This window comes from Sceloporus occidentalis, unplaced genomic scaffold, assembly GCF_023333645.1.
Source record: "Sceloporus occidentalis isolate IW3139 unplaced genomic scaffold, rSceOcc1.0.p SCAF_5, whole genome shotgun sequence".
Classification (NCBI taxonomy): Eukaryota; Metazoa; Chordata; class Lepidosauria; order Squamata; family Phrynosomatidae; genus Sceloporus; species Sceloporus occidentalis.
Genome location: NW_028316985.1, coordinates 71,321,176 through 71,343,876, shown reverse-complemented (window position 1 = coordinate 71,343,876; position 22,701 = coordinate 71,321,176). Strand labels below are relative to the sequence as shown.

Sequence of the window (22,701 nt, the reverse complement as noted above, 5' to 3'; positions counted from 1 at the left end):
TTTGAATGTGCGTTCTGTGAGTTTCTAAAAATTTATATTCATTTACATTAAAGTGAAATTGAAAGTGTTAGATAAATGGAATATACAAGATTGTATTCTGTAGTTATGTTCTTTTTGTTGTGTGGCGATGGTGGTTGTTATGGCATTTTGCTTTTTCATATCTTCGCATAAAATGCATAAATCGCTGCCTATTGACAACAGCTTGAATAGTTCCAAAGGCTTCTGGAAGAGTACTGCACAAAGAATTGGGGAGGGGGAGAGTTACTTATGTTCCTATTGACCCTAAATGTCTGGCCTTAATTTAGCAGTGAAGTGTTTTACTCCAATGAATTCCTTGAACAATTCAGAATCTCTGTGGCTTATGCAGCAGTTCTTTGCAAAGACAGGTCATGCAACTTCACGGCTTGTTCTACAAGCACAAAGACTTGAAGAATTGAAAAGTAGCAAGCTTTCAAGAGGGTTTTTTGTTTTGTTTTGTTTTTAAGCGCTCATGTAAACTGTGCAGAACAAGGGCAAACAAGTTGCAGTTCGACAGGACTTGGCTCCTCCTAGAAGTGGCAATTACTCCCCATTCCCCAGGAACTCAAAATAGAGCTATTTAATGGGAGGAGAGGAGCAAATAAAATATCCTGGGTTCTTACAAAGCATCTTCACAAATATGACAGGGAGGGAAATGCATGTGGGTCCAACTTTGCCTCCTGTGATCTCTCTTCTGGAATAACGTTCAGTGTTCCCAGAAGATGTCAGGAAGAGCCAAAGGTTTCCTGCAACAGTCAGTGATTGCACCAAGTTAATTATTCTTTCTGTGGTTTTCAGGAGCTCGGTGCCCATTCACTGGTGACTGTACAAAGCTAGATGTTGAGCACATACTTTGTCAAAAGCAAGATGTAGTTTTCAGGAGCAGATAGACATTGGCTGTAGATGTGCTGGTTTTCTTTTTTAACTTCCATACATAAAGTAAAAGAGAAATCCCCCAGTAACCACTTGATTCAAATTCCCACAGGCAGCTGCTTTTAAAACTGCAAATGGATAAGCCGCTTCAGTTGCACCTTAGACCAGTTGAGTCCAAGTGGAAGGCATTTGTCCCACATAATAATGCAAGCATGTTTGCATCTCCTGCCTTTGTGATATGACTAGGAAGGGTAACATTTGCTTAAAAGTATACCCTCCATGTTACAGGGTTTTTCTGCTGCTTTCTATCCTGCATTTAAAATGTTCATTCAAATAGTGGGAAGCTGAAAAGACTTCACTATGTGAATGTGGAGTGGCACCATATGGATAATGGAAGCAGCTTTTAGTAACCACCCCATGGGAGATGTTTCACTCAGCCCAATGTACTTGGGATTAACTTATGCCATTTCAAATGCAAGCAGGCTTCATCAAACTGTTTTTGGATCCAACACTCATTCCACCCTCCCCCACACAACTAAAAGATATATTAACTTTTTTATTTATTTTTTAGCACACAGGCAATTCAAGTGATGGACAGCAGGCTGCCCCACTAGTGATGGTGTTACAATGTGGGAGAGGCTGTGGTTACTTCAAGGTTGCTCTGATCATGGAAACACCTCACTGCATTCACAATCTGCTACAGTGGAGAGGGTGGCCATTCTCTTTCAGATGTAAACCGTGTTTTCTCAGTACTTCTTCCATCATTTGTTGAACAACAAATCAATTAACGCGGGGGCAGACAATTTGAAGAGTGTCTTTTGAGCTCTAGGTGCAAGGAGCTCTAGAAGCTCCCTCTGTCTGCAGGGAGGAAACCAAGGTATTGCTGACTGCTATATGAAATGGTTTTTCACAACACACAATCAGACGCTCCCTTCACAAATAAACAGACATTATTACTGTATAAAGCCATGCCCCTGTGGTGGAGAAATAGAATCATAGAACTTTATCACACTTGGGGGGGGGGCGTGAATAAATCGCCATGCAAACATCATAAATCGTTAAAGTGCGATCAGGGTTCACATCCCCACACACTTCTCCCATCAGTAAATTGTCCCAGATGTGTCCCCGCTCACTTCTTCCAAGACCAAGGTGTCCTTGGAGCTGTCCTTTGGTAATAATGAGATCTTCCATTATGCACTCCATGACATACTGGTCATGGAAGAAGCGAGTGAGGATCTGTCTGTGACAATTCACTGATGGGAGAAGCGCACAGGCATGTGAACCCTGATCGCACTTTTTTAAAGATTCATGACGTTTGCATGGTCATTTATTCATGGTAAGCCTCCAGTGTGATATCACTTGAGCTGGTAGAGTCCACAAGGGCCATCCAGTCCAACTCCCTGCCATGCAGAAACGCACCATCAAAGCATCCCTGATAGATGGCCATCCAGCCTCTGTTTAAAAACCTCCAAAGAAGGAGACTCCACCACACTCCAAGAGAGCATGTTCCACTGTCAAACAGTTCTTACTATCGAGAAGTTCTTCCTAATATGAATGTGTATGAATGTCACATCAAATTTATTTGCATGAGTCTTTTGCTACCCTCAGTGCTTCACTTACAGTTCTTCTAGTTTGGACAAGAAAATTTATCACCACCACCCCTCCCATGAGTTTGTTGGTGACAGTCAATGGATCTGGGGACAGTGGCTGTGGGTCTTAGGACCCTGTTACCATCCATTTGTGTCCAATGGAGAATCCCCTGGCTGCCTCTCAACACTCTTTAAGCCAGAAATGGGGAAGAGGTGGTCTGCCAGATGTTCATAGACTGCATCTCATCCCTCATTACTGGGTTTACTAGTTCAGACTGATGAAAGTCACTGTCTTAAGAGCCGTAGAGTCACCTCTTGCCTGTCTCTCCTCTCAGGTCTGAACATTAGAATAGCAATAGCAATACAAAGTACATTTTTATACCGCTTATCAGTGCACTTAAGAACTCCCTAAGAGGTTTACAATGTGTAAGTTAATTGCCCCCAACAGGCTGGGTACTCATTTTAGCGACCTTGGAAGGATGCAAGCCTGAGTTGAGCCTGAGCCCCTGACTGGTATTGAACTCACAAGCCTTGTGAGTGAGTAGCTGCAGTACAGGCATTTTGCACTAGTTGCAGCATCCAAATCATCTTCAAGGGCAGCCCCATACAGAATGCATTGCAGTAGTCTAATGGGGAAGTTACCAGTGCATGGGCAATTATGGCTAAGTTATCCCTGTCCTGTAAAGGCAACATATAGTGTTATCTATATATATTATACCAATTACAAATGCATCATTCCTCCTTTTCTCACTTTTGCCACATATTAGAGCAACATGAGCTGGTAACTACTGTTGCAAATTTAATATGGATTGGTTGCAGTAAACACAATCACCCTGCCCAACAAAAAACATCTTTCATTCCTTGGTATTTAATGCTATATATCAATCATATGAAAGATGGTGTTAGCCTCACTGGGTTTCTTAGAAGAAGAAAGTCACTATTATTATATTGCATATGAGTAAACAGGAGCAGAGAAAAGGAGTGATGCCATTATTCCTTCCTATTATCTCACCATTAAAATCAGACAACATTCACATTTCAGCAAAACCTCATATGTTCTTAAGCCTCAGACAGAAACACAAACAGGTAGAAAATATCCACACGCATGAGTAGTAACAAAAACAGTACAGTAAGAATTTGACTTACTGGTCATAGCATGATGACTGCTGGGAAGAGGAGAGATAGAAGAAAGTAGGATGAGATGATCACCGTGGAATAAAACATGGTTTGCTCATCCCACTTGTTTAACAATTATAGATCAGTTTACAGAATAAGTAGAGACTTAGGCTATCATATACAGTGCCTAATCTTTAAAGTCAGGGAAGCTGAAGTTCAAGATCCTCCTTGAAAACCTATAAACTCCATGGAGGCTCAGAAACATTCATCTCATCATAAAAATTCCAATGCCGATTTCAGCTTAAAGAATTCAACAGAAAGTACCAATCAGTCTACAATGTTTAATGGACCCAGAGTGGCAAATCATGACCGTATAATGTTTCCAGCACTACAATAAATCACTTGTTACTTCTGCATCTCCAGCACACAAGTACAAGTAATATTGGTATAGTTTCTAGTCTTTCTTGAAAAACCTTTCATTTCTGAACAGCAGCTGTATTCCACATCTTAAAAAATTGTTACTAGAATGCTTAGCCACCCAAGCGACACAAGTATCTTCTACCAGGAAGAGTTATGAGCAACTGAACTCAACAGAGAGTTCCTTCGGTCATTAATGAATATGTTCACAATTATCACCAGCTTTGCCTAATACTATCTAATATTTCAGCACTTCTGTTACATATGGGTAAGAATCCCATGTTTCTGGGAACAGGTACCTCATCCTCATCTTATATTTTTGAGTCCCTTAGGGTTAAACAATTTTGTAACAAGATGATCCAATTACCATACATCTACAAAATGTCAAATACCATTTTCTAAAAGAAATGCCATATATTTTCATTTGTTAAGGTTGGGAATCAAGCTTCCCATTATCCCACTGACTTACAGAACTAATTTAACTTCGAAGTTAAATGATCAGTTAATAAAGTAGATGCGTCCCTGGCCATTACTTCTTTGACACAAAATTTGGTACCAGAGGCATGGAAAGAAGAGAGATAGGTTTTTACTCCATGAAAAAAAGGGGGGAGTTCTCTGTGCTTCAGCGCTTTTTATTCCAAACTAAGCAATAGAAACATGTGAAATAAAACAGTAAGGTCAGGTATATCTTGTATAGATAAAACAGAAACACCTGAAGGCTTCTTCCAAAATGTATGGGAGATGACCCTTTCTTTTACCAGTTCCCACTTGTCTTGGGATTTTCATTTTTTTTTTCCTGGCCTAAAGTAGATAGATAGAGATTTCTTAAGAAAACCCATGCTGGGATGAGATTTAGAAGCAGACTTTTACCTGTTCTTTTCATTTCTTCCTTGGGATGAATAGAGAAAGTGATATCATAGCCCTGTTTAAATATTTGAAAGGATGTCACATTGAGGAGGGAGCAAGCTTGTTTTCTGCTGCTCCAGAGAACAGGACCCGGAACAATGGATGCAAGCTACAGGAAAAGAGATTCCACCTCAACATTAGGAGGAACTTCCTGACAGTAAGGGCTGTTCGACAGTGGAACAAACTCCCTTGGAGTGTAGTGGAATCTCCTTCTTTGGAAGTCTTTAAGCAGAGGCTGGATGACCTTCTGTTGGGGATGCTTTGATTGAGAGTTCCTGCATGGCAGAATGGGGTTGGATGGCCCTTGTGGTCTCTTCCAACTCTATGATTCTATGATTCTACCAGGTGCAGTAGGCTCTGTTTCAGAGGAAGGAGATGGCCAACCCAATTCTTGGTAGTTCTTGCCTGAGAAAACCCTAAGAAATCCATGGGGCCACCATGAGTGAGAGGCAACTTGAACACACACAGAGAGAGAGAGAGAGAGAAAGAGAGAAATCTGTTTTGTCCCAAATTCACACAAGATTCATAGGTTCCCATTTTAAACCCGGAGGGGTTTGTTTTATTTTTTCAGGAAATGAGACACAAATATGGCCAACTTGAGTTAACTCTCCTGCATCCCTGTTTGCATCACGTTCCCTTTGCTTGACCTTTTTCTCCTCCAAGGAATAAAGGCCTTCCAGTGTGTGCTTACCTGGCCATAAGTCCTATCGAACTCCATGGGACCCCCCTCCTTCTTCCTAATCAATCTGGTGTGTGGCATTGGGCTGATAAGAGTGTGACATAGAAGGGATTACATTGGGAATATGCAGCTCTGCCACAAATGGGTCTGGGAGGCAGAGGGAGGGAGAAGGGGACACAGGCTTTGCCAATCCAGATTGAATTGGGGGCAGGAGGGGAGATGCTCTCCAGAAAAGCCTCATGGTTTCTCCCAGTCTCTCTATGGCTGAAACGGCATCCTTTCCTTGGAGTTTATCACACGGGAGGAATTTCTCTTAATTTCGAATGAAAAGAAAGTAGGGCCAGAACACATTCACGTGAATTCACTAGTTCAGCGAATTTAGGTGAATTCAAATTGCGTTCAAACTGACTTCCCATTGCCCAAAAATAGCTTACCATTGCCTGAAATTGCTTGTGATCACCTCTCACACAATAATGTTAAATCCCATGATTGTGTTCGGACCGACTTCCCATTACCTGAAAATAGTTTGCCATTGGCCGAAATTGCATGTGGTAGTCTATCACGCAATAGCGTTGAACCCCATGATTACGTTTGGATTGCCATTGGATTATACTTCCAATTTCCCTTGTCTGATAACGTCCCTTGATGGATCCCCTTTTTCCCATTAGGATACAAGCCGGGAGCTGTCCAGCCCCCTTTGTGAGCCACCTTGGGACCCTTTCTGGGAGAAAGGCGACATAGGAAGGAAATCAACGAATCAAGGGCACCTGAACTGTGTTGGATTAGGGCTCTGGGAGCCTCCGGTTTAAGGGGCAAGTGGATCAGGGCTAGGGTTTCAAGAAACAGCAATGGCTCTTTCCTTCTGATTTTTAGGATGCATTTTCAGAGGGGTTTTTTTCCCCCTTCTTCTACTTTTGCGCCAAAAACAAAAGAGACAAAAGACATGCAAAACTATCTCAGCAAAAAGTCAACAACTTTAACAAGTTCTTTTGGACAAAGTATTAGTAGCAGCAGTAGTAGTATTTTATATAATTATAATTACCATACTGATGATAGATAATAATTATAATATATAATTGTAATTACATTACACAATTATTATATAATTATCATAATATAATATATGTTAAATGTATTAATACATATTATATATTGTTATATATTACATATTTAATAGTATTATAAATCATAAATTTATATAATACAATTAAAATTATAAGATATAAATTCATCATTATTATTATTAATTTATATAATTGTAATTACCATTATATAATTATATTATATACAATATATATTAAATCAACATATTAATATACATTATATATTCTTATATATTATATTTAATATTATTATAAATGATCAATTGATATAATGTAATATGTATATTATATAAATTTATTATTATTATTATTATTATTATTATTAATTTATATAATTACTATTATATAATTATTATGGATTATAATTATACTATAATATATAATTGTAATTACCATTACATAATTAATATATTATTACATTATATATAATATATATTAAATCAGCATATTAATATTATATATTGTTGTATATTCTATTTAATATTATTAAAAGTATAAATTTATATAATACAATTATATTTATATTATATAAATTTACTATTTTTATTAATTTATATAATTATAATTACTATTATATAATTATTCTATATAATGATAATATAATATATAATTATAATTAACATTATAATATATATATATATATATATATATATTCAACATATTTATACTATATAAATTTATTATTATTATTATTATTATTATTATTATTATTATTATTATTATTATTGGTTGCCTGAAAGTACTCGTTGGAGTAAGACTGTCGACTGTTTGGTGAGCCAGCATGGCGCAGTGGTTAGAGCATTGGACTCCTGGCTCAGGCATGGAACCCTGCTGGGTGACCTTGGGCAGGTCACACACTCTCAGCCACAGCTGAAGGCAAGGGCAAAATTGCTAAGAAAGCCCCCTTTAAGGTCTCCATAAGTCAGGAATGACTTCAAAGAAATATGCTGCATAAATTTACCTCAACTACATATCCGTTTAATGTATTATTGTCTATTGTATTTATCTTCTTATACATGGCTTAGTGATGGCGAACCTATGGCACACGTGCCAGAGGTGGCACTCAGAGCCTTCTCTGTGGGCACACATGCTGTCGCCCCAGGACAGAGTTTGCCAGAGTTTCTTACTAGAAAGCCAGAGGGACATGGCACTTTGCAACAAATAAGTGGGGTCTGGGTTGCAGTTTGGGCACTCGGTCTGTAAAAGGTTCACCGTCACATTGATTGATCAACTGATTGATTGACTGACTGATTGATTGGCTTGAAAGCACACAACAGCAATGATGATGATGATGATGATGATGATGATGATGGACTTCTTAGGCATTTGTCTGGAGGCTCCTTTTGGAACCAAATACTCCAGAGGTTTTACACCATGGAGGAGGTTTTAAGCAGAGCCAGGGTCTCCTTGAACTGTTTGCAACCTGTGAGGAACTTGACTGGTGAGTCCTTACTCATTTTGCCTCCTTGCTTTCTACTTTTATTTCCCCCAAAAAACAATGCCTTGAAAGAGCAGCCAAGCGAAGCAGGAAACAGCCTCTCATGAAAGAAGGGGCAAAGAAATAAGGAATGCATGGCCAAGTGATAAATGAAATCTTACACAACTGAGTAAAGAAAAAGGCACACACACCACACAATATGTCAAGCAAAGGGGAAGCACATGTAGAACCCTAATGAGGCTGCATCCACACTGGAGAAATAACCCGGTTTGACCCCACTTTAACTGCCACGGCTCAAGGCTATGGGATTCTGGGAATGGTAGTTTGTTGTGGCACCAGAGCTCCCTCTGAATCACCACTTGGAACCATCTGGGTAACCTTGGGCAAGTTGCACTCTCTCAGCCTCTCAGAAGGAGCCAAAGGCAAAGCCCCTGTGAACAAATCTTGCCAAGAAATCCCATGAAAGATTTGCTTTGGGGTCATCATAAGTCAATGAAGGCACACAACAACAACAAAGAGTGAGTAGTATAGGACAGCAGCTTATGACTGATTGGTGAATCCCAGCTAGAGTAGTCCCATTTATTCAGCTGCTGAGTGGTGGGCCAACTCTACAATTGGCGAAACAGCCCAGTCTTAAGGCACCAGATCCCCTCTGATCTTGGAAGCTAAGCCAGGTCAGCCCTGGTTAGTACCTGGGTGGGGGGCCTCCAACCAACACCAGGTGCTTTAGGCTATATTTCCGAGGAAGGAACTGGCAAAACCACCTCTGAGGTCTTCCTTTCCTCAGAAAACCTTAGAAGTCCATGGGCTCCACAGGTGACATGAAGGCACCCACAAACAGTGGGACCAACCATAGAATTTAGTCCAGGATGTCCTTAAGGTTCAGCCATTTCTCTTCCTCCTTGTCAGATCTATCCAGCCATCCATCATTGCACATGTAGTTTAAAAAACACACTATTAAAATGAAAACAGTTTTAATAACAACAGAATTAAAACTATTCAAAATCTCACTCTAAATCAAAGATAAAAACAATAGAGCGCAATTAAAAAGAAAAGTCCTTTTATGGTTACAATTTGGTTTCCAAAGGTTTGCTGGGAAAGGTCTTCTTCACCTGCAACTGAAGATGATGATGATGATGATGATGATGATGATGATGATGATGATGATGATGATGGAAAAAGCCATCTGAACTTCCCCAGTTCCAAAGAATGAGAGCAGCCATAAAGGAAGCCTTTTCCTATGATCTCTCAGGGAGACCCCCTTCTCTTGCCAGCTCAGATCTCTCAGAGGAGCCCTCTCTCCAAAGCAATCCTGGAGGGGAAGATCACTTACCCACACAAATGCAAGCCTTGACAGCTTAGTCCCAGCAAGAGAGCTGACTTCCAAGGAAACAAGGAGTTGGACATTCCTCCAAAAAGCTTGGTAAGCCAAAGTCAGAATTACCCAAATCCAAGTACTAACCAGGGCTGACCCTGCTTAGTTGCCAAGATCAGATGGGATCCTGATGAAGAAATCCATCCGTTTCTTCCATTAAAAGAGTTGTATGACAATTTCCGAATGAGGATATTCTGATACAGTTAGTGTAACATGACAAGATCAAACTGCAATTAACCCTGGCAGCAATTACCTTCTATAAATAAATAGACCCTAAGGCTGCATCTGCGTTGTAGAAATAATCCAGTTTGGCACCACTTTAACTGTCATGGCTGAATGGTATGGAATTCTGGGAAGTATAGTTTGTTGCCGCAACAGAGTCCTGGTGCCACAACAAACTGCAGTTTCCAGAATTCCATATCATTGAGCCATGGCAGTTAAAGTGGTGCCAAACTGGATTACTTCTGCAGAGCAGATGCAGCCTCCCTCAGTGGACTAGGATTTTCATTTGCATTGATGGAGAAAACCCTTCTCCTCCCACCATTTCTCTTGTGTTTCTTATTTCCTTCAGGGCAGCACCATTTGCACAAACAGCACTCCTTGCTTCTCAGTTCTGCAGGCAAGGCTCCCTGAGCACCCTATTATTCATCATACAGTCAGCCCTCCACATTTTTTTGTACTAAGGTTGGTTACACGCAAATCTTAGTTCCCATCTATCACTGAATGTCATGGTAATCATAGAATCATAGAGTTGGAAGAGACCCCCAAGGGCCATCCAGTCCAACCCCCCATTCGGCCATGCAGGAACTCTCAATCACCCCCCCCCCCAAAAAAAAAAAAAAACATCCAGTCTCTGTTTAAATGCTTTCCAGAAGGAGACTCCATTGCATTCTATTGAGGGAGTGTGTTCCACTGTCTAACAGCCCTCACTGTCAGGAAGTTCCTCCTAACGTTGAGGTGGAATCTCTTTTCCTGGAGCTTGCATCCATTGTTCTGTGTTCCAGTCTCTGTAGCAGCAGAAAACAAGCTTGCTCCCTCCTCAATATGACATCTCTTGACATATTTAAACAGGGCTATCATATCACCTCTTAACCTTCTCTTCTCCTGGTAAACATCCCCAGCTCCCTGAGTCATTCCTCATAGGACATGGTTTCCAGACCCTTCACCATTTTTGTCGCCCTCCTTTGGACACGCTCCAGTTTCTCCACATCCTTTTTAAATTGTGGCGCCCAGAACTGGACACAATATTCCAGGTGACCAGAGCAGAATAGAGTGGCACTATTACTTCCCTTGATCTAGACACTATACTTCTATTGATGCAGCCTAAAATCGCATTGGCCTTGTTAGCTGCTGCATCACACTGCTGCGACACAAACAACTAGCACGATTCCAATTATACTTTTCAGTTACAGTATCATAGCCACAGCCTAGATGTATTTACACAGACATAGTTTAATGTCCTTCAAGTGGAAATTTGGTAAAAATGTAATGTTTTTAAAGAAGGAAGAAAAAAATATTAAAATGATTTAAATATTTTTAAATTAAACATTAATTTGACATTTGTAATGTTAATTTTAAAAACCTGGGGCCTCTCCTTCCTCTTCCCACTGAGCCTCACCCTCCTGTTAACTTTAGCATTTCAGTGGGAATGCCACAGCCTATTTCTGCCCGAAGGCAGAGGAGCAGTGGGGTCACCCCTCTTTAAATGTGTGGTCTACATCTCCCAGACACACACACACACACACACCTGCCTCAGTGGCACAACTGGGCCACTGTACTACATCTACTAAGGATGGCCCAGGACCAAAGTGACCCATCCTATGCCCTTCGATTCCCAACTGGTCCTTGGGATGGCTGCCCTCTCCCTTGCAGGTCAATGAATGGGATTCCCTCACGGAGAGAGGGAAGAGGAGGCTGCCTGTGAAAGGGGAGCCCTGCTTCACCTTCCTTGCCTTATTCCAGAGTCACACCACAAACCATCAATTCGTTTTCTCCCTGCTTTCCACCCTCCTGAGTGATTGGGGATCCCTGCTTTTATCTTCCCCCCTTAAAAAGCCAGTTTTCCCGCCCTTTCCAACCCTGAGGGAGGAAGGCAACCAGCAAAAGAGCCAGATGGCAATGCCTTTATTGGTTGGGAACTAACACAACACAACACACACACACATTAAAACGCATGAGGAATGAGTATCTGTAGGTCTGGTGTGAGGAATTAATATCTGTGGGTCTGGTGGGGGGGCTCTTGTATGGAGTTGGAGTCCCCCAAAAAACAATTTTGAGGAGGAAGAGGAAGGCATGACTTGAGGAGGAGGAGGAGGAGGAGGAGGAAGGAACCCCACCGTTTTACCGCCTTTTTTGTGTGTGGTCCTACTTCTGCATTAAAAACCCGGCGATGGGATTCTGGGGATGGTCGGTTAGTGAGACATTTGGACCTCTCTTTTCAGAAAGCCCTCTGGTGCCACAAGAAGCTCCAGTTCCAAAGCTTCCATCGCCTGGAGCCCTGGTGGCAGTTAAAGCGGTGTCAAATCGGATTGTTTGGGGCAGTGCGGAGGAGGTCTGTGCAAAGAAGCTGGAAGCTGAGCAAGGTTTAGGTTGTTTTTCCAAGAAGAAGAAATAATGCCTTCTGGAAAACAACCAGTCGGAGTTAAAATGCTGGCTTGGTTGCATCGTTTGCAGGGAAGAAATATATATGCTTCCTATCTGCAAACGATGCAGCTAAGCCAGCATTCATTCTATCTATCTATCTATCTATCTATCTATCTATTTCTTTTGTTATTTGAACACACAAGTAGGTGCAGAGAGAGAGAGAAGAAAGCCTGGAGCAATGAGGAGCCGAAGGGGCGAAGTGGTTTAAAGTGTAGGGCTAGGAGAGCTGGGTTCGAATCCCAGTTTAGAAAACCATTTTGAGCAAACTACACTCTCTCAGCCTCAGAGGATGGCCATGGCAAACCCCCTCTGGACCACTCTTGCCAAGAAAGCCCCTCTTCTGAACGCAGCAGCAGCAACGACCCCCTCTGAAGGCCCCAAGACCCTGGGTCACACTCTCTCAGCCTCAGAGGGTGGCCAGGACTAACCGCCCTCTGGACCACTCTCGCCAAGAAAACCCCAAGATAGGGCCGCCGTAAGTCGGAGGCACACAACCGAGCTCTGTTTTGTGTGGCTTTGATGGGACGGAGGTTATAACTTGGAGGCCTGAGGGAGTGGCTCGTCGGAGGGGTCTCGGAATCCCCTCACTTCGGTGTTTCCCAAGCCCTTAAAATCAATTCAGATCGATGGGGAGAAGGGAGGCGAGCCCCTTCCCCATCGATCGCGACTGGACGTGCCTTTATAGTTTAGAGCCTCAGATGCTCCCAGGAATGCCGCATTTCAATAGAAACCGAAGGCAGCGCGGGAGACTCCGACTCTGGAGAGGAGCAGGGTTCGAATCCCACCTCGGCCGTGGAATCCTATGGGGGACCTTGATCAAGTCACATTCTCTCAGCCTCAGAGGATGGCCAAGCTCCTCTCAGCAAATCTTGCCAAGAAACCCCAGGATATTAGGAAGGGTCGCCCATAAATCGGAACGACTTGAAGGCATACAACAACCAGACACACTCGGACCCAAAGTGGAAAGTCCCGTTTCCAACTTTATTCCCAGAATTCCATCGCCTACACTACAGCCAAGGTAATCAAAGAGGTGTGAAACCGAATTAATTGTGCAATGCAGATTCATCTCTCTCTCAATACACACACACACACCGCCTTCCCTAGGTTGAATCCACACTGGAGATATAACCCGGTTTGGCCCCGCTTTATGTCTTTGTATGACTCAAGGCTATGGAATTCTGGGGACTTAGAGTTGGTTGTGGGGAGCTCCGCTTCGCTCTGGACCCCACAACAAAATCCAACTCCCAGAATTCCATAGCCTTGAGCCAGACAAAGTCTTAAAGCGGGGCCAAACCGGGTTATTTCGCCTCCACAGCCCTAGTTTTCCATCTCGGCGGTAACGCGAATCGAAATCGCTTTTGGCCAAGAACCCATCCGAAGAAGAAGGAGGCCCAAAAAGCGAGGAACGAAAGAGGAGCCAATGGGTAAGGCTCTAGGGCAGGAGCCGAGCATCCCTCCGGCGCCCGTCCGCCCCCTCGGGCTGGAAGTGGCCATCGGTGGGCCTAGCTCCCTTCTCCTCCCCCCAAAGAAACCCCTTGGCCCACATCAAGCCCCAAAACCTGGCGGGCTTCCCTTGCTTGCCTCTGGGAGGACGAGGGCCATTTTCATCGACGGCGCGAACAAGGCGGAGGCTGTCACTTCCAGGCAGACAGGAGCATTGATCTCCAGGCCTCGATTGGGGATCCTAGAAGGGGGGGGGTTGTTGGTGAGAAATTGGGAGAGAAAGAGAGAGAGGGAGGGAGGGAGAGGAGGTGTCTCCAATGAAAAGTAGCCCCTGGCTTTTGGGGAGGGAGGGATGGGGGATCAGGTCTGCCCCCCCACACCCCCCCTCTCTCTCTGGGAAGCGAACTGAGCAATTATCTAGTTTACCTTCTCCTCTTGGAAGTTAACGATTGGCGGGATCGTGCCTGCGACGGCGGCGGCGGCGGCTGCTATTGACCCAACAACACTTTGCATTGAGAGAGAGAGAGAGAGAGAGAGAGAGAGAGAAGGAGGGGAGGGAGGGAGGGGAGGGGAGGAAGGGGAAGGGGGAGAGGAGGCCCGTCCCCCGCCAAAGGCAGCCACGGGCGGCGAGGATGGGGCGGCACGAGGAGTCCGTCGGGACGGGGAGGCTGCTGCTGCTGCTGCTGCTGCTGCTGCTGGCGGCCGTCGAGATGGCAGCGTTCCCGCGGCGGAGGAAGAGGATGATGATGGCGGTGGTCCAGGAGGCGAGGAGGAAGGCGGGAGTTTCCCCCGAAGGCCGGGCGGCCTCCACCTTGGTGCGGGGCTCCGTCGGGGCGGCGGAGTGAGCGGGAGCCATGGAGAGTCCGAGCCGGGCCCCCAGGAGCCTGTCCGGCCCTCGAGGAACCATGCTGGGCGCTTCCTCTTCCTCCTCCTCCTCCTCCTCCTCCTCCAAGCCCTTGGCTTTCTCCATCGAGCGGATCATGGCCAGGAGTGAGCCCCGAGCCTTGCCCTTCCTGCCGGCCTTCTTGCAGGGCAAGGCGGCCGTCGAGCCCCCGCCTCCCTCCCTCAAGCAGCCGCCGCCGCCGCAGACCCTCAGCCTCCCTTGCATGATCCCCTTCGTGCCCTTAGCCTACGAACCTTTGGCCAAAGCCGAGCCTCGGAAGCCCTCCTCCGGGGAACCGAGGGCCCCTTCTTCTTCTTCCTCCTCCTCCTCCTCCTCGTCGTCGGAGCTCCAGCCGCAGCACTACAAGCTGGTCCGCCCGCGGGTGGTCAACCACTCCTCCTTCCACGCCTTGGGCGCCCTGGGCTACTTCGGACGGGGCGCCGATCCTCCTCCTCCTCTGCCTCCTCCTCCGCCTCCTCCTCCTCCTCCTCCTCCTCCTCCGTCGGGGCTGAGCCTCCACCCGGTGGCTTCCTACTTCCTAAGCAACTCGCTCCCGGCGCCGGCGGCCCTCCAAGCCCCGACGGGGACCAAGGCTTACTTGGCCGAGAGGAACAAGCTCCAAGCGCTGGGGCCGGCCGACAAATACTCGACGGCGGCGGCGGCGGCGGCGGCCTTCAAGGACTTGGCCCAGGCCCAGATCCATAGCGCCGCAGCCGCAGCAGCAGCCGCCGCCGCCGCCGCCGCTGCTCACCTTCTGGCCGCCGAGAAGCTGCCCTTCAAAGGCGTCGGGGGCCCGGACTTCAGCCGAGGCTCCCCCGGCGCCAAGCCCAAGGTCTTCACCTGCGAGGTCTGCGGCAAGGCAAGTCCCCCTCGGCTCCGGTTTGGAGGGAGGGGAGGCTTGGGGGGCACCGACTGATGGATCCTAGGACTCTGGGGTGCTAGAGTTGGAAGGGAGCCCAAGGGCCATCTAGTCCAGCCCATGCTGCCATGCAGGAACTCTCCATCAAATCACCCCCATTGACAGATGGCCATCCAGCCTCTGCTTAAAGAAGGGGACTCCACGCCGTCGAAGAAGGCTGTCTGGAAGGGCCTCTTCTAGTTTGCATCCCTCGCCCTCCTGATCCCTTCCAGGAGGCGCCGGGAAACTTCCCCAAACCCCGAGGTCCAAAAGGCACTGCAGAAATGATCCAGTTTGAGACCGCTTTAACTGCCCTGGTTCAGTGCTAGGGAAATGTTGGAATGGTAGATACTTGATTTGTTGCAGCAGAGCTTTCTGACAGAGAAGGGCTGATAAAACTGACCGAACTGCCAGCCTTGAGCCAGGGCAGCAGGGAAAGAAGCCCTCTCAAGCGGCATGAGTTCCCGCAGAGTGCTTTGGACCTTGCTGTCGATTCCTTAGATCTTCTCCCGGACATCCGATGTGAGACCCCTTTCCCTGCCCTGAAGAAAGCCTGGGGGGTTGTGTGTGGAGGTCGTCATTCTTGGCTTTTGATTCTGATCTTGATGTCTTGTTTTGATTCCCTTTTGACGCCGGTGTTGATCTCTCTCGCCTCCTCTTTTCCCTGCCAGGTGTTCAACGCGCATTACAACCTGACCCGCCACATGCCCGTCCACACGGGAGCCCGGCCCTTCGTCTGCAAGGTCTGCGGGAAAGGCTTCCGACAGGCCAGCACCCTTTGCCGCCACAAGATCATCCACACCCAGGTACACCCCCCCGCCTCAAAGGAGGCCTCCTCCGGAACGGAGCCTTAGCTCGACCCTGCTTCTGCTTTGGGGCTTCCTCCCTTCAGATATTCATTTTCCCTTTTCAAAAGCATTAATGGCAGGACTCCAAGTCCTTTCCGTCAAGCATGAAATCTATGCATCCAAAGATACAGCCCTGTTAGTCTCTGCAAAGAGCACCTTTCAGACCAAGAGGTTGGCAGCGTCAGCTTTCATAGGAATACTTCCTCAGATGCATATTATTATTATTATTATTATTGAAAGATATAGCCTTTGAGACTCGCTGAGAGCAAGAGGTTGGCGGCATGAGCTTTCGTAGACTTAGGTATACTTCCTCAGAAGATGATTATTATTATTATTATTATTATTATTATTGAAAGCTATAGCCGCGTGAGTCCGCACAGAGATCTTGTCGCGCCTTTGAGGCTTAGAGCAAGAAGTTGGCAGCCAGCTTTTCCTTTCAGCGAGTCCCAAAGGCGCCTCAAGACCTTTTGGGGGTTTTGTGGTTTATTGTATTTGAAAGTGTTTTTCAATATTGTTGTAAGCAGCTTCGATCTCATTGGAGAGGCGGGGCATAAATAAATGTATTATTATTATTATTATTATTATTATTATTATTATTACAACATACTCAAGACTAAAGCAAAAAAGAAAAGAAACTTTAGGAACTGGTAATGCGGTCGGGGAGAGTTGTAGTTTTAAAAAAGGATTACTTTCCCCCCATGAATGTCTCAGACTAATATCTGGACCTCTGAGAGATTTTAAAAGCGTTCCCCTATTTGCCCTTCCTTCCTTCCTTCCTTCCTTCCTTCCTTCCTTCCCTCCATGCTATTTCTTTCTTTCGTTCTTTCGTTCTTTCGTTCCTTCTCCTCGTTTTCCTTCCTTCCCTTCCTCCCTCGCTCCTTTTCTTTCTTTCTTTTTCTTTCTTTCTTTCTTTCTTTCTTTCCTTCCTTCCTTCCTTCCTTCTCCTCGTTTTTCTTCCCTCTCTACCTTCCTTCCTTCCTTCTCTCCCTCCCTCGCTTTCTATCTTTCTTTCTTTCTTTCTTTCCTTTTTTCCTTCCCCTCTTCTTTCCTGCCACTTCTGATCTCCGACGGCTGCCTTCAAACTTTCAGAGATACCCGATATTACCTGCCTAAACAGGCATGAAAACCGGGCTGCTAAGGGCCGCTCTCCGCTCTCCCTCTTCCTAGCTCCGCTCCGATCCCCTTCAGTCCCGCATCCGCACTCCAGAAATATTCCGGTTTGATCTCTTTTTGATTCCTCTTTTGTTCCTCCTTTCCAAGGAAAAGCCCCACAAGTGCAACCAGTGCGGCAAGGCTTTCAACCGGAGCTCCACGTTAAACACTCACACCAGGATCCACGCCGGATACAAGCCTTTCGTCTGCGAGTTTTGCGGGAAAGGCTTCCACCAAAAAGGTACCCAAAAGATCCTCGTCCTTGGCCATCCATCTATCCATCCATCCATCCATCCATCCATCCATCCATCCATCCATCCATCCATCTTTTCAATCCATCTTGCAGAGACAAATCTTCGAAGTCTATGCTTCCTTTTATTTTGCGAGTAAGAACCAAGAGACAAGTCCATACAGAAGTTTGGTTTTCAGCCCCAGAACGAAGCTTTTTAATTACATGATCAGGATAATAATAATAATAATAATAATAATAATAATAATAATATCATTTTCAGATCCTTTTTATTTACTTTTTGGAGCTCTCGCTTCTTTTGCATTTGAAGCCCAGGTTTGGGGATTTGAGCCCAGAAACAGGCTTTTGAATGACCTGATCAGAAATATATCTATATCTATATAGATAGATAATAATAATGTTATTTCCAGATTTTATTTATTGGATTTTTTTGTTATTTTGTTTTGCTCTCTCTTCTGTTGAGGTTTGGAGATTTTGAACCCAAGACAAGGATTTTTAGCTACCTAAAAGTATTATTTTCGTACTTTATTTATTGTTTGGAGCTTTCACTTCTGTTGATTTTGGGGTGGAGGCTTGGAGACTGGAACCCAGGACCAGGCTTTTTAACTACCTGACCAGAATAATAATAATAATAATAATAATAATAATAATAATAATAATAAGATTTTCAAATTTTATTTACCCTTTGCAACTTTAATTTCAGTTGAGTTTTGGGTGGAGCCTTGGAGATTGCCCAGGACAAGAATTTTTAACTACCTGACCAGAAAATAATAATAATAATAATAATAATAATAATAATAATTCCAGATTTTATTTATTCTTTGGAGCTTTCACTTCTGTTCAGTTTGGAGTGGAAGCTTGAGGATTGGCGCCCAGAATGAGGCTTTTAACTATCTGATAGATATAGATATATAGATATATAGTTATATTAGATTAATTTTTATTTCTTCTTTTGAGGGGAAGCTGGGGAATTCAGGTTTTGGAAAAAGACTGTAATGGTAAAATAAAAAAATAGACCAGGAGAACTAGGATGAAGAGATCCAAGCCTTACTCGAGAGTAAACTTCCCTGCTTTCATGTCTTTAAAATAAAATGGGTTTCGCAGAATAGTCGGAGGCTATTCGCTCTCTTGGGGTGTTTAATTTCCGAGTGAGCAAAAGGCAGGTTTAGGGACAGTGTGGCTCTAACAATATTTTAGGGACAATTTTCCTTGTCCCTGGAAGATGCCTGCAGTATTTTTGAGGTTGAGATCACTTAAATCCATTTAGAGCCATTCAGTAAACGCCGCTGAACTCAATGAGGTTTGTATTGCATGAAGTCCTGAGGTTCAGTTCATATTTGGCTTCATGGAAGTAAACGGATTTAATGTCCCAAGAAACTAGTCCCTGCTGCCACCAAAACCTGAAGTATTTGTTTAGGATCCGATTGTCGGTCTTTGGGTCCGACTTTAATTCAAGATTTATGCTGGTTTCGGGCCGGGTTTTTTTGTTTTGATCGTTGACTTTTTCCTTTCGATTTATTGGTGATGATGGTGTGGAAATACCTTTAAAAAGCCAAATTTAAGTGGCTTCGGAGCCGAGCATAAACGGATCCAGAAGTAAATGTGTATTATTTCCAGATAGTAAGCATCATTGCAGAATTATGTTGATCTCAGTTCTTCCGAGTGGAATCGATTCCAGAGGGTTATCCCAAAGCGATGTTTAAAAAGATCATTCCTCCCAGTGGCATCGGTTATTAGTCGGAGATGGCACTAATATGTGGACATTATCATGACCGTGGAGCCATGTTAATCCGAATTGGTGGGGATGATTCCGGAGTTTCCGGATTATAGCAATTGCGGCACGACTTTAAACTGCCTTTTCTCTGGCGGAGTATGCCAAGGATGTTTAAAATGATAATAATTGAGGGATGGAGTTAATCCGGATCGGTTCCTGAAATGGTCACACTCTCTCAACCTCAGAGGATGGCAATGGCAAACTCGCTCTGAAGAAACTGGCCAAGGAAAGCCCCTGAGAGGTTTGCCTTGGGGCCTCCATTGGTCAGGAAAACGACTTGAAGGCACACAACAATTATTATTATTATTATTATTATTATTTTACTTATAACCCTCCATTCTTCCAATATAAGGACTCAAGGGGGACCTATCTAAGTTTCTTCTTCTTCTCCTTCAAGATTTCGTTTAGACGGGATTTCCCTTTGCCTTCCTCTGAGGCTGAGAGAGTGTGACCAGCCCATGGTCAGCCACTGGGTTTCCATGGCCCAGATAGGAATATGCTCTGCAGAGTCATAGTCCCAAAACTCAAACTACTCCGCCATGCTGGGTCTAGAGATATTCTTCAGATTTTGGTGGAAGGGACTGCTTTCTTGGGCCAATAAATCCGTTTTAAGATGGAGACTGGATTCTCAGTCAAAGCATCTCCTTCCTTGAAGGTCTTTATGCAGAGGCTGGATGGGGTTGCTTTGATTGAGAGTTCCTGCATGGCAGAATGGGGTTGGACTGGATGGCCCTTGGGGTCTCTTCCAACTCTATGATCAATAGTTGGATGCAATTGGGGGTGTCGAAAGAGAGAGGGGCATAGATCCCCCCCATGAGTATTAATTCTTCTCTTCTTATCTCTTTTTTGCCCCCCCCCCCCCATTCTCATCCCTTTAGGGAACTACAAGAACCACAAGCTGACCCACAGCGGGGAGAAGCAGTTCAAGTGCAATATCTGCAACAAGGCCTTCCACCAGGTGTACAACCTGACCTTCCACATGCACACCCACAACGACAAGAAGCCCTTCACCTGCCCCACCTGCGGCAAGGGCTTCTGCAGGAACTTTGACCTCAAGAAGCACGTCCGCAAACTCCACGACAGCCACAACAACAACAGCAGCAACAACAACAGTAACAGTGGTTCTGCTTCTGCTTTGGCCCTGCCTAGAAGTTCCTCCAGCGAGGAGCTGCCTCCTCTCCACCGCCCTTGAAACTGACTTTCACTGCATCCGCACTGTGGAAATAATCTAGTTTGGTAGCAGTATCAAACCGGATTATTTCTTCAGTGTGGACACAGCAGTGTCCTCCCCCATCCGGTCTCAAGAACTGCTTTGGAGAATAAGGACCTTGGAAAGTTGTATTTATTGAACTTGGGGAAGCCCAGCCTGTGGACAAAACCTGCCTAAAGGGTCATTTTTAAACATTTCCTAAAGCTCCTTCGGGTTTTATAATTCGAAGGGACGGTTCCTTTCACTCCTGAAGATCCCTGTGTCATCCTCTGGGTATACATATATATCTGGACATATACATCCATGTCCAGAAGTGGCCCCTCTTTCTCTCATGAGTGTGTCTGTGTGTGTCTGTGACTTGTTTGTAGGCCTAGATCATGGGAAGATTGGCCCTAGATCATGGGAAGGCATCCTGATGGGAATGCATCTTCATCCCAAGATGGTGGAGAGGCATCCTGAGCCCTAGATTGTGGGAATGCAAGTCTGGATCATGGGAAGGCATCCCCAAATTGTGGGAATGCCTCTTGAGCCCTAGAGCATATGAATGTCTCTTGGGACACCTTCAAGGTTTGTTCCAGGACTCTCTGGTCCCCATCCGAAAGCATGAGATGCGCCCTCAGCAGCATCTGTAGTCAGAAGATGGTTGCATCCATCATCCTTTAGGAGGACAAGCCCCTTCTTTGGCCACTTTAAGTGCCCTTTAGCTCAAAGGTCAATCCCTGAGGTCAACTAGGGAAAAAAGAGAGAATTTACTAGACATCAAAACTGGCAAAGTTCGGTGTAGTTTCCCAAAGACTGCTCTCAAAGGACAAAAATCATAACTTTGGTGCCAGTTTGTTGCCAGAACAGAATACAATGCCAAGGTGGTGAAAACCAAAGTCCTAGCTGTCTGCACATCAGTGTTGAAAGGGATTCTGTTGCACTTTCCAGACTAACCGAAAGGAAGAAGTTGGTAGCACTTGGACTTTCCTAGGCTGCACCTGCCCTGCAGAAACAGTCCAGTTGGGTGTCACTTTAAGTGCCATGGCTCAATGCTATGGAATCCTGGGAAGCATAGTTTGCTGTGGCACCAGAATCTTTATTACAGTATTTATTATTTCTGCAATGTGGATGCAGCCCTAGACGTGAGCCTCCTTCCTCAGATGCATCCAAGCTATTTCTGGTCCAACCTAGAAGGCTTGCCCCTGGATTGTATAGTCAGGAAGACACAACCCTGCTGGGCTTGGCTTTGAAGGCAAGCATTTTTATCCCAAAGTCCTTAAGTTTCATATGACTCTCTTATTCCCAAATATGCTTTGGGATCATGGCACACAGTGGTGCTCTATGTCTCTCCCCCAGCCCTGAGGATCTAAAACAAGGGCTGTGTGAGTCTGCTCAAAAGATGCTGCAGTTTTCATTTTCAGTTGTTGAAATTGTTGTTGTTGGCTGGAGTTGTGCATAGTGGGGAACCCTAAACTTCCCATGCAACTGCTTTGCCCACAGAAGGCCTTCCTGAGGCCAGAAGGGCATCTAAGCAGTTTGAAACTTTGAAAGCACAGTGTTGGAAAACAGGCCATGGAGATGCCAGAGGGAGGGAGGGAGGGAAGGGACTGTGTATATGTGTATATGTGTGATTGTGTATGTGCGAGAGAGAGAGAGAGAAAGAAAGAGAGGAAGAGCTTTCATTTGGAAGACTCACATCAGAGAGACATTCAAAGGGCATCTTTGGGAGCTTCGTTCAAAAGAGAGGGGCTCCTGCATGGATGATCTCTGGATCTGACATGCTTAGCCCCCTTTCCTTCGGTGTACATAGATCTTCCCCCCCAAAAAAAGGATTGACTTTGCCTGCTGGTTGGTTTGCTTTTCTTTTGATGGTTTTCTCCCTCGGATTCTCCCCTTCTCTCCTCTTCTCCTTCCCTTCTCTCCTTTGGATGGGCTGGATTCGTTTTTGGACACATCCGGCTCATTTTTGGACACATCTGGGCTCACTTTTGGACGCTGTCCGGTTGTATGGTTTGCTTTTTGTTTTTTTAAATGATGATGATGATGATTATAATAATAATAATTATTATTCTTATTGCACGTGCAAAACGAAACAAGGAAAAGA

General features: G+C 44.9%; 1 protein-coding gene across 1 annotated transcript; it reads left to right on the top strand.

The window, feature by feature from the left end:
- Window positions 1–14,454: 14,454 nt before the first annotated feature.
- LOC149312310 (fez family zinc finger protein 2-like) lies at window positions 14,455–21,206 on the top strand. The gene is made up of 4 exons (XM_089527190.1): window positions 14,455–15,342; window positions 16,053–16,187; window positions 17,490–17,622; window positions 20,284–21,206. The coding sequence occupies exons 1-4, from the start codon at window positions 14,455–14,457 to the stop codon at window positions 20,595–20,597; spliced, it is 1,470 nt and encodes a 489-aa protein (XP_089383316.1). The 3' UTR covers window positions 20,598–21,206.
- The last annotated feature ends 1,495 nt before the right edge of the window (window positions 21,207–22,701 follow it).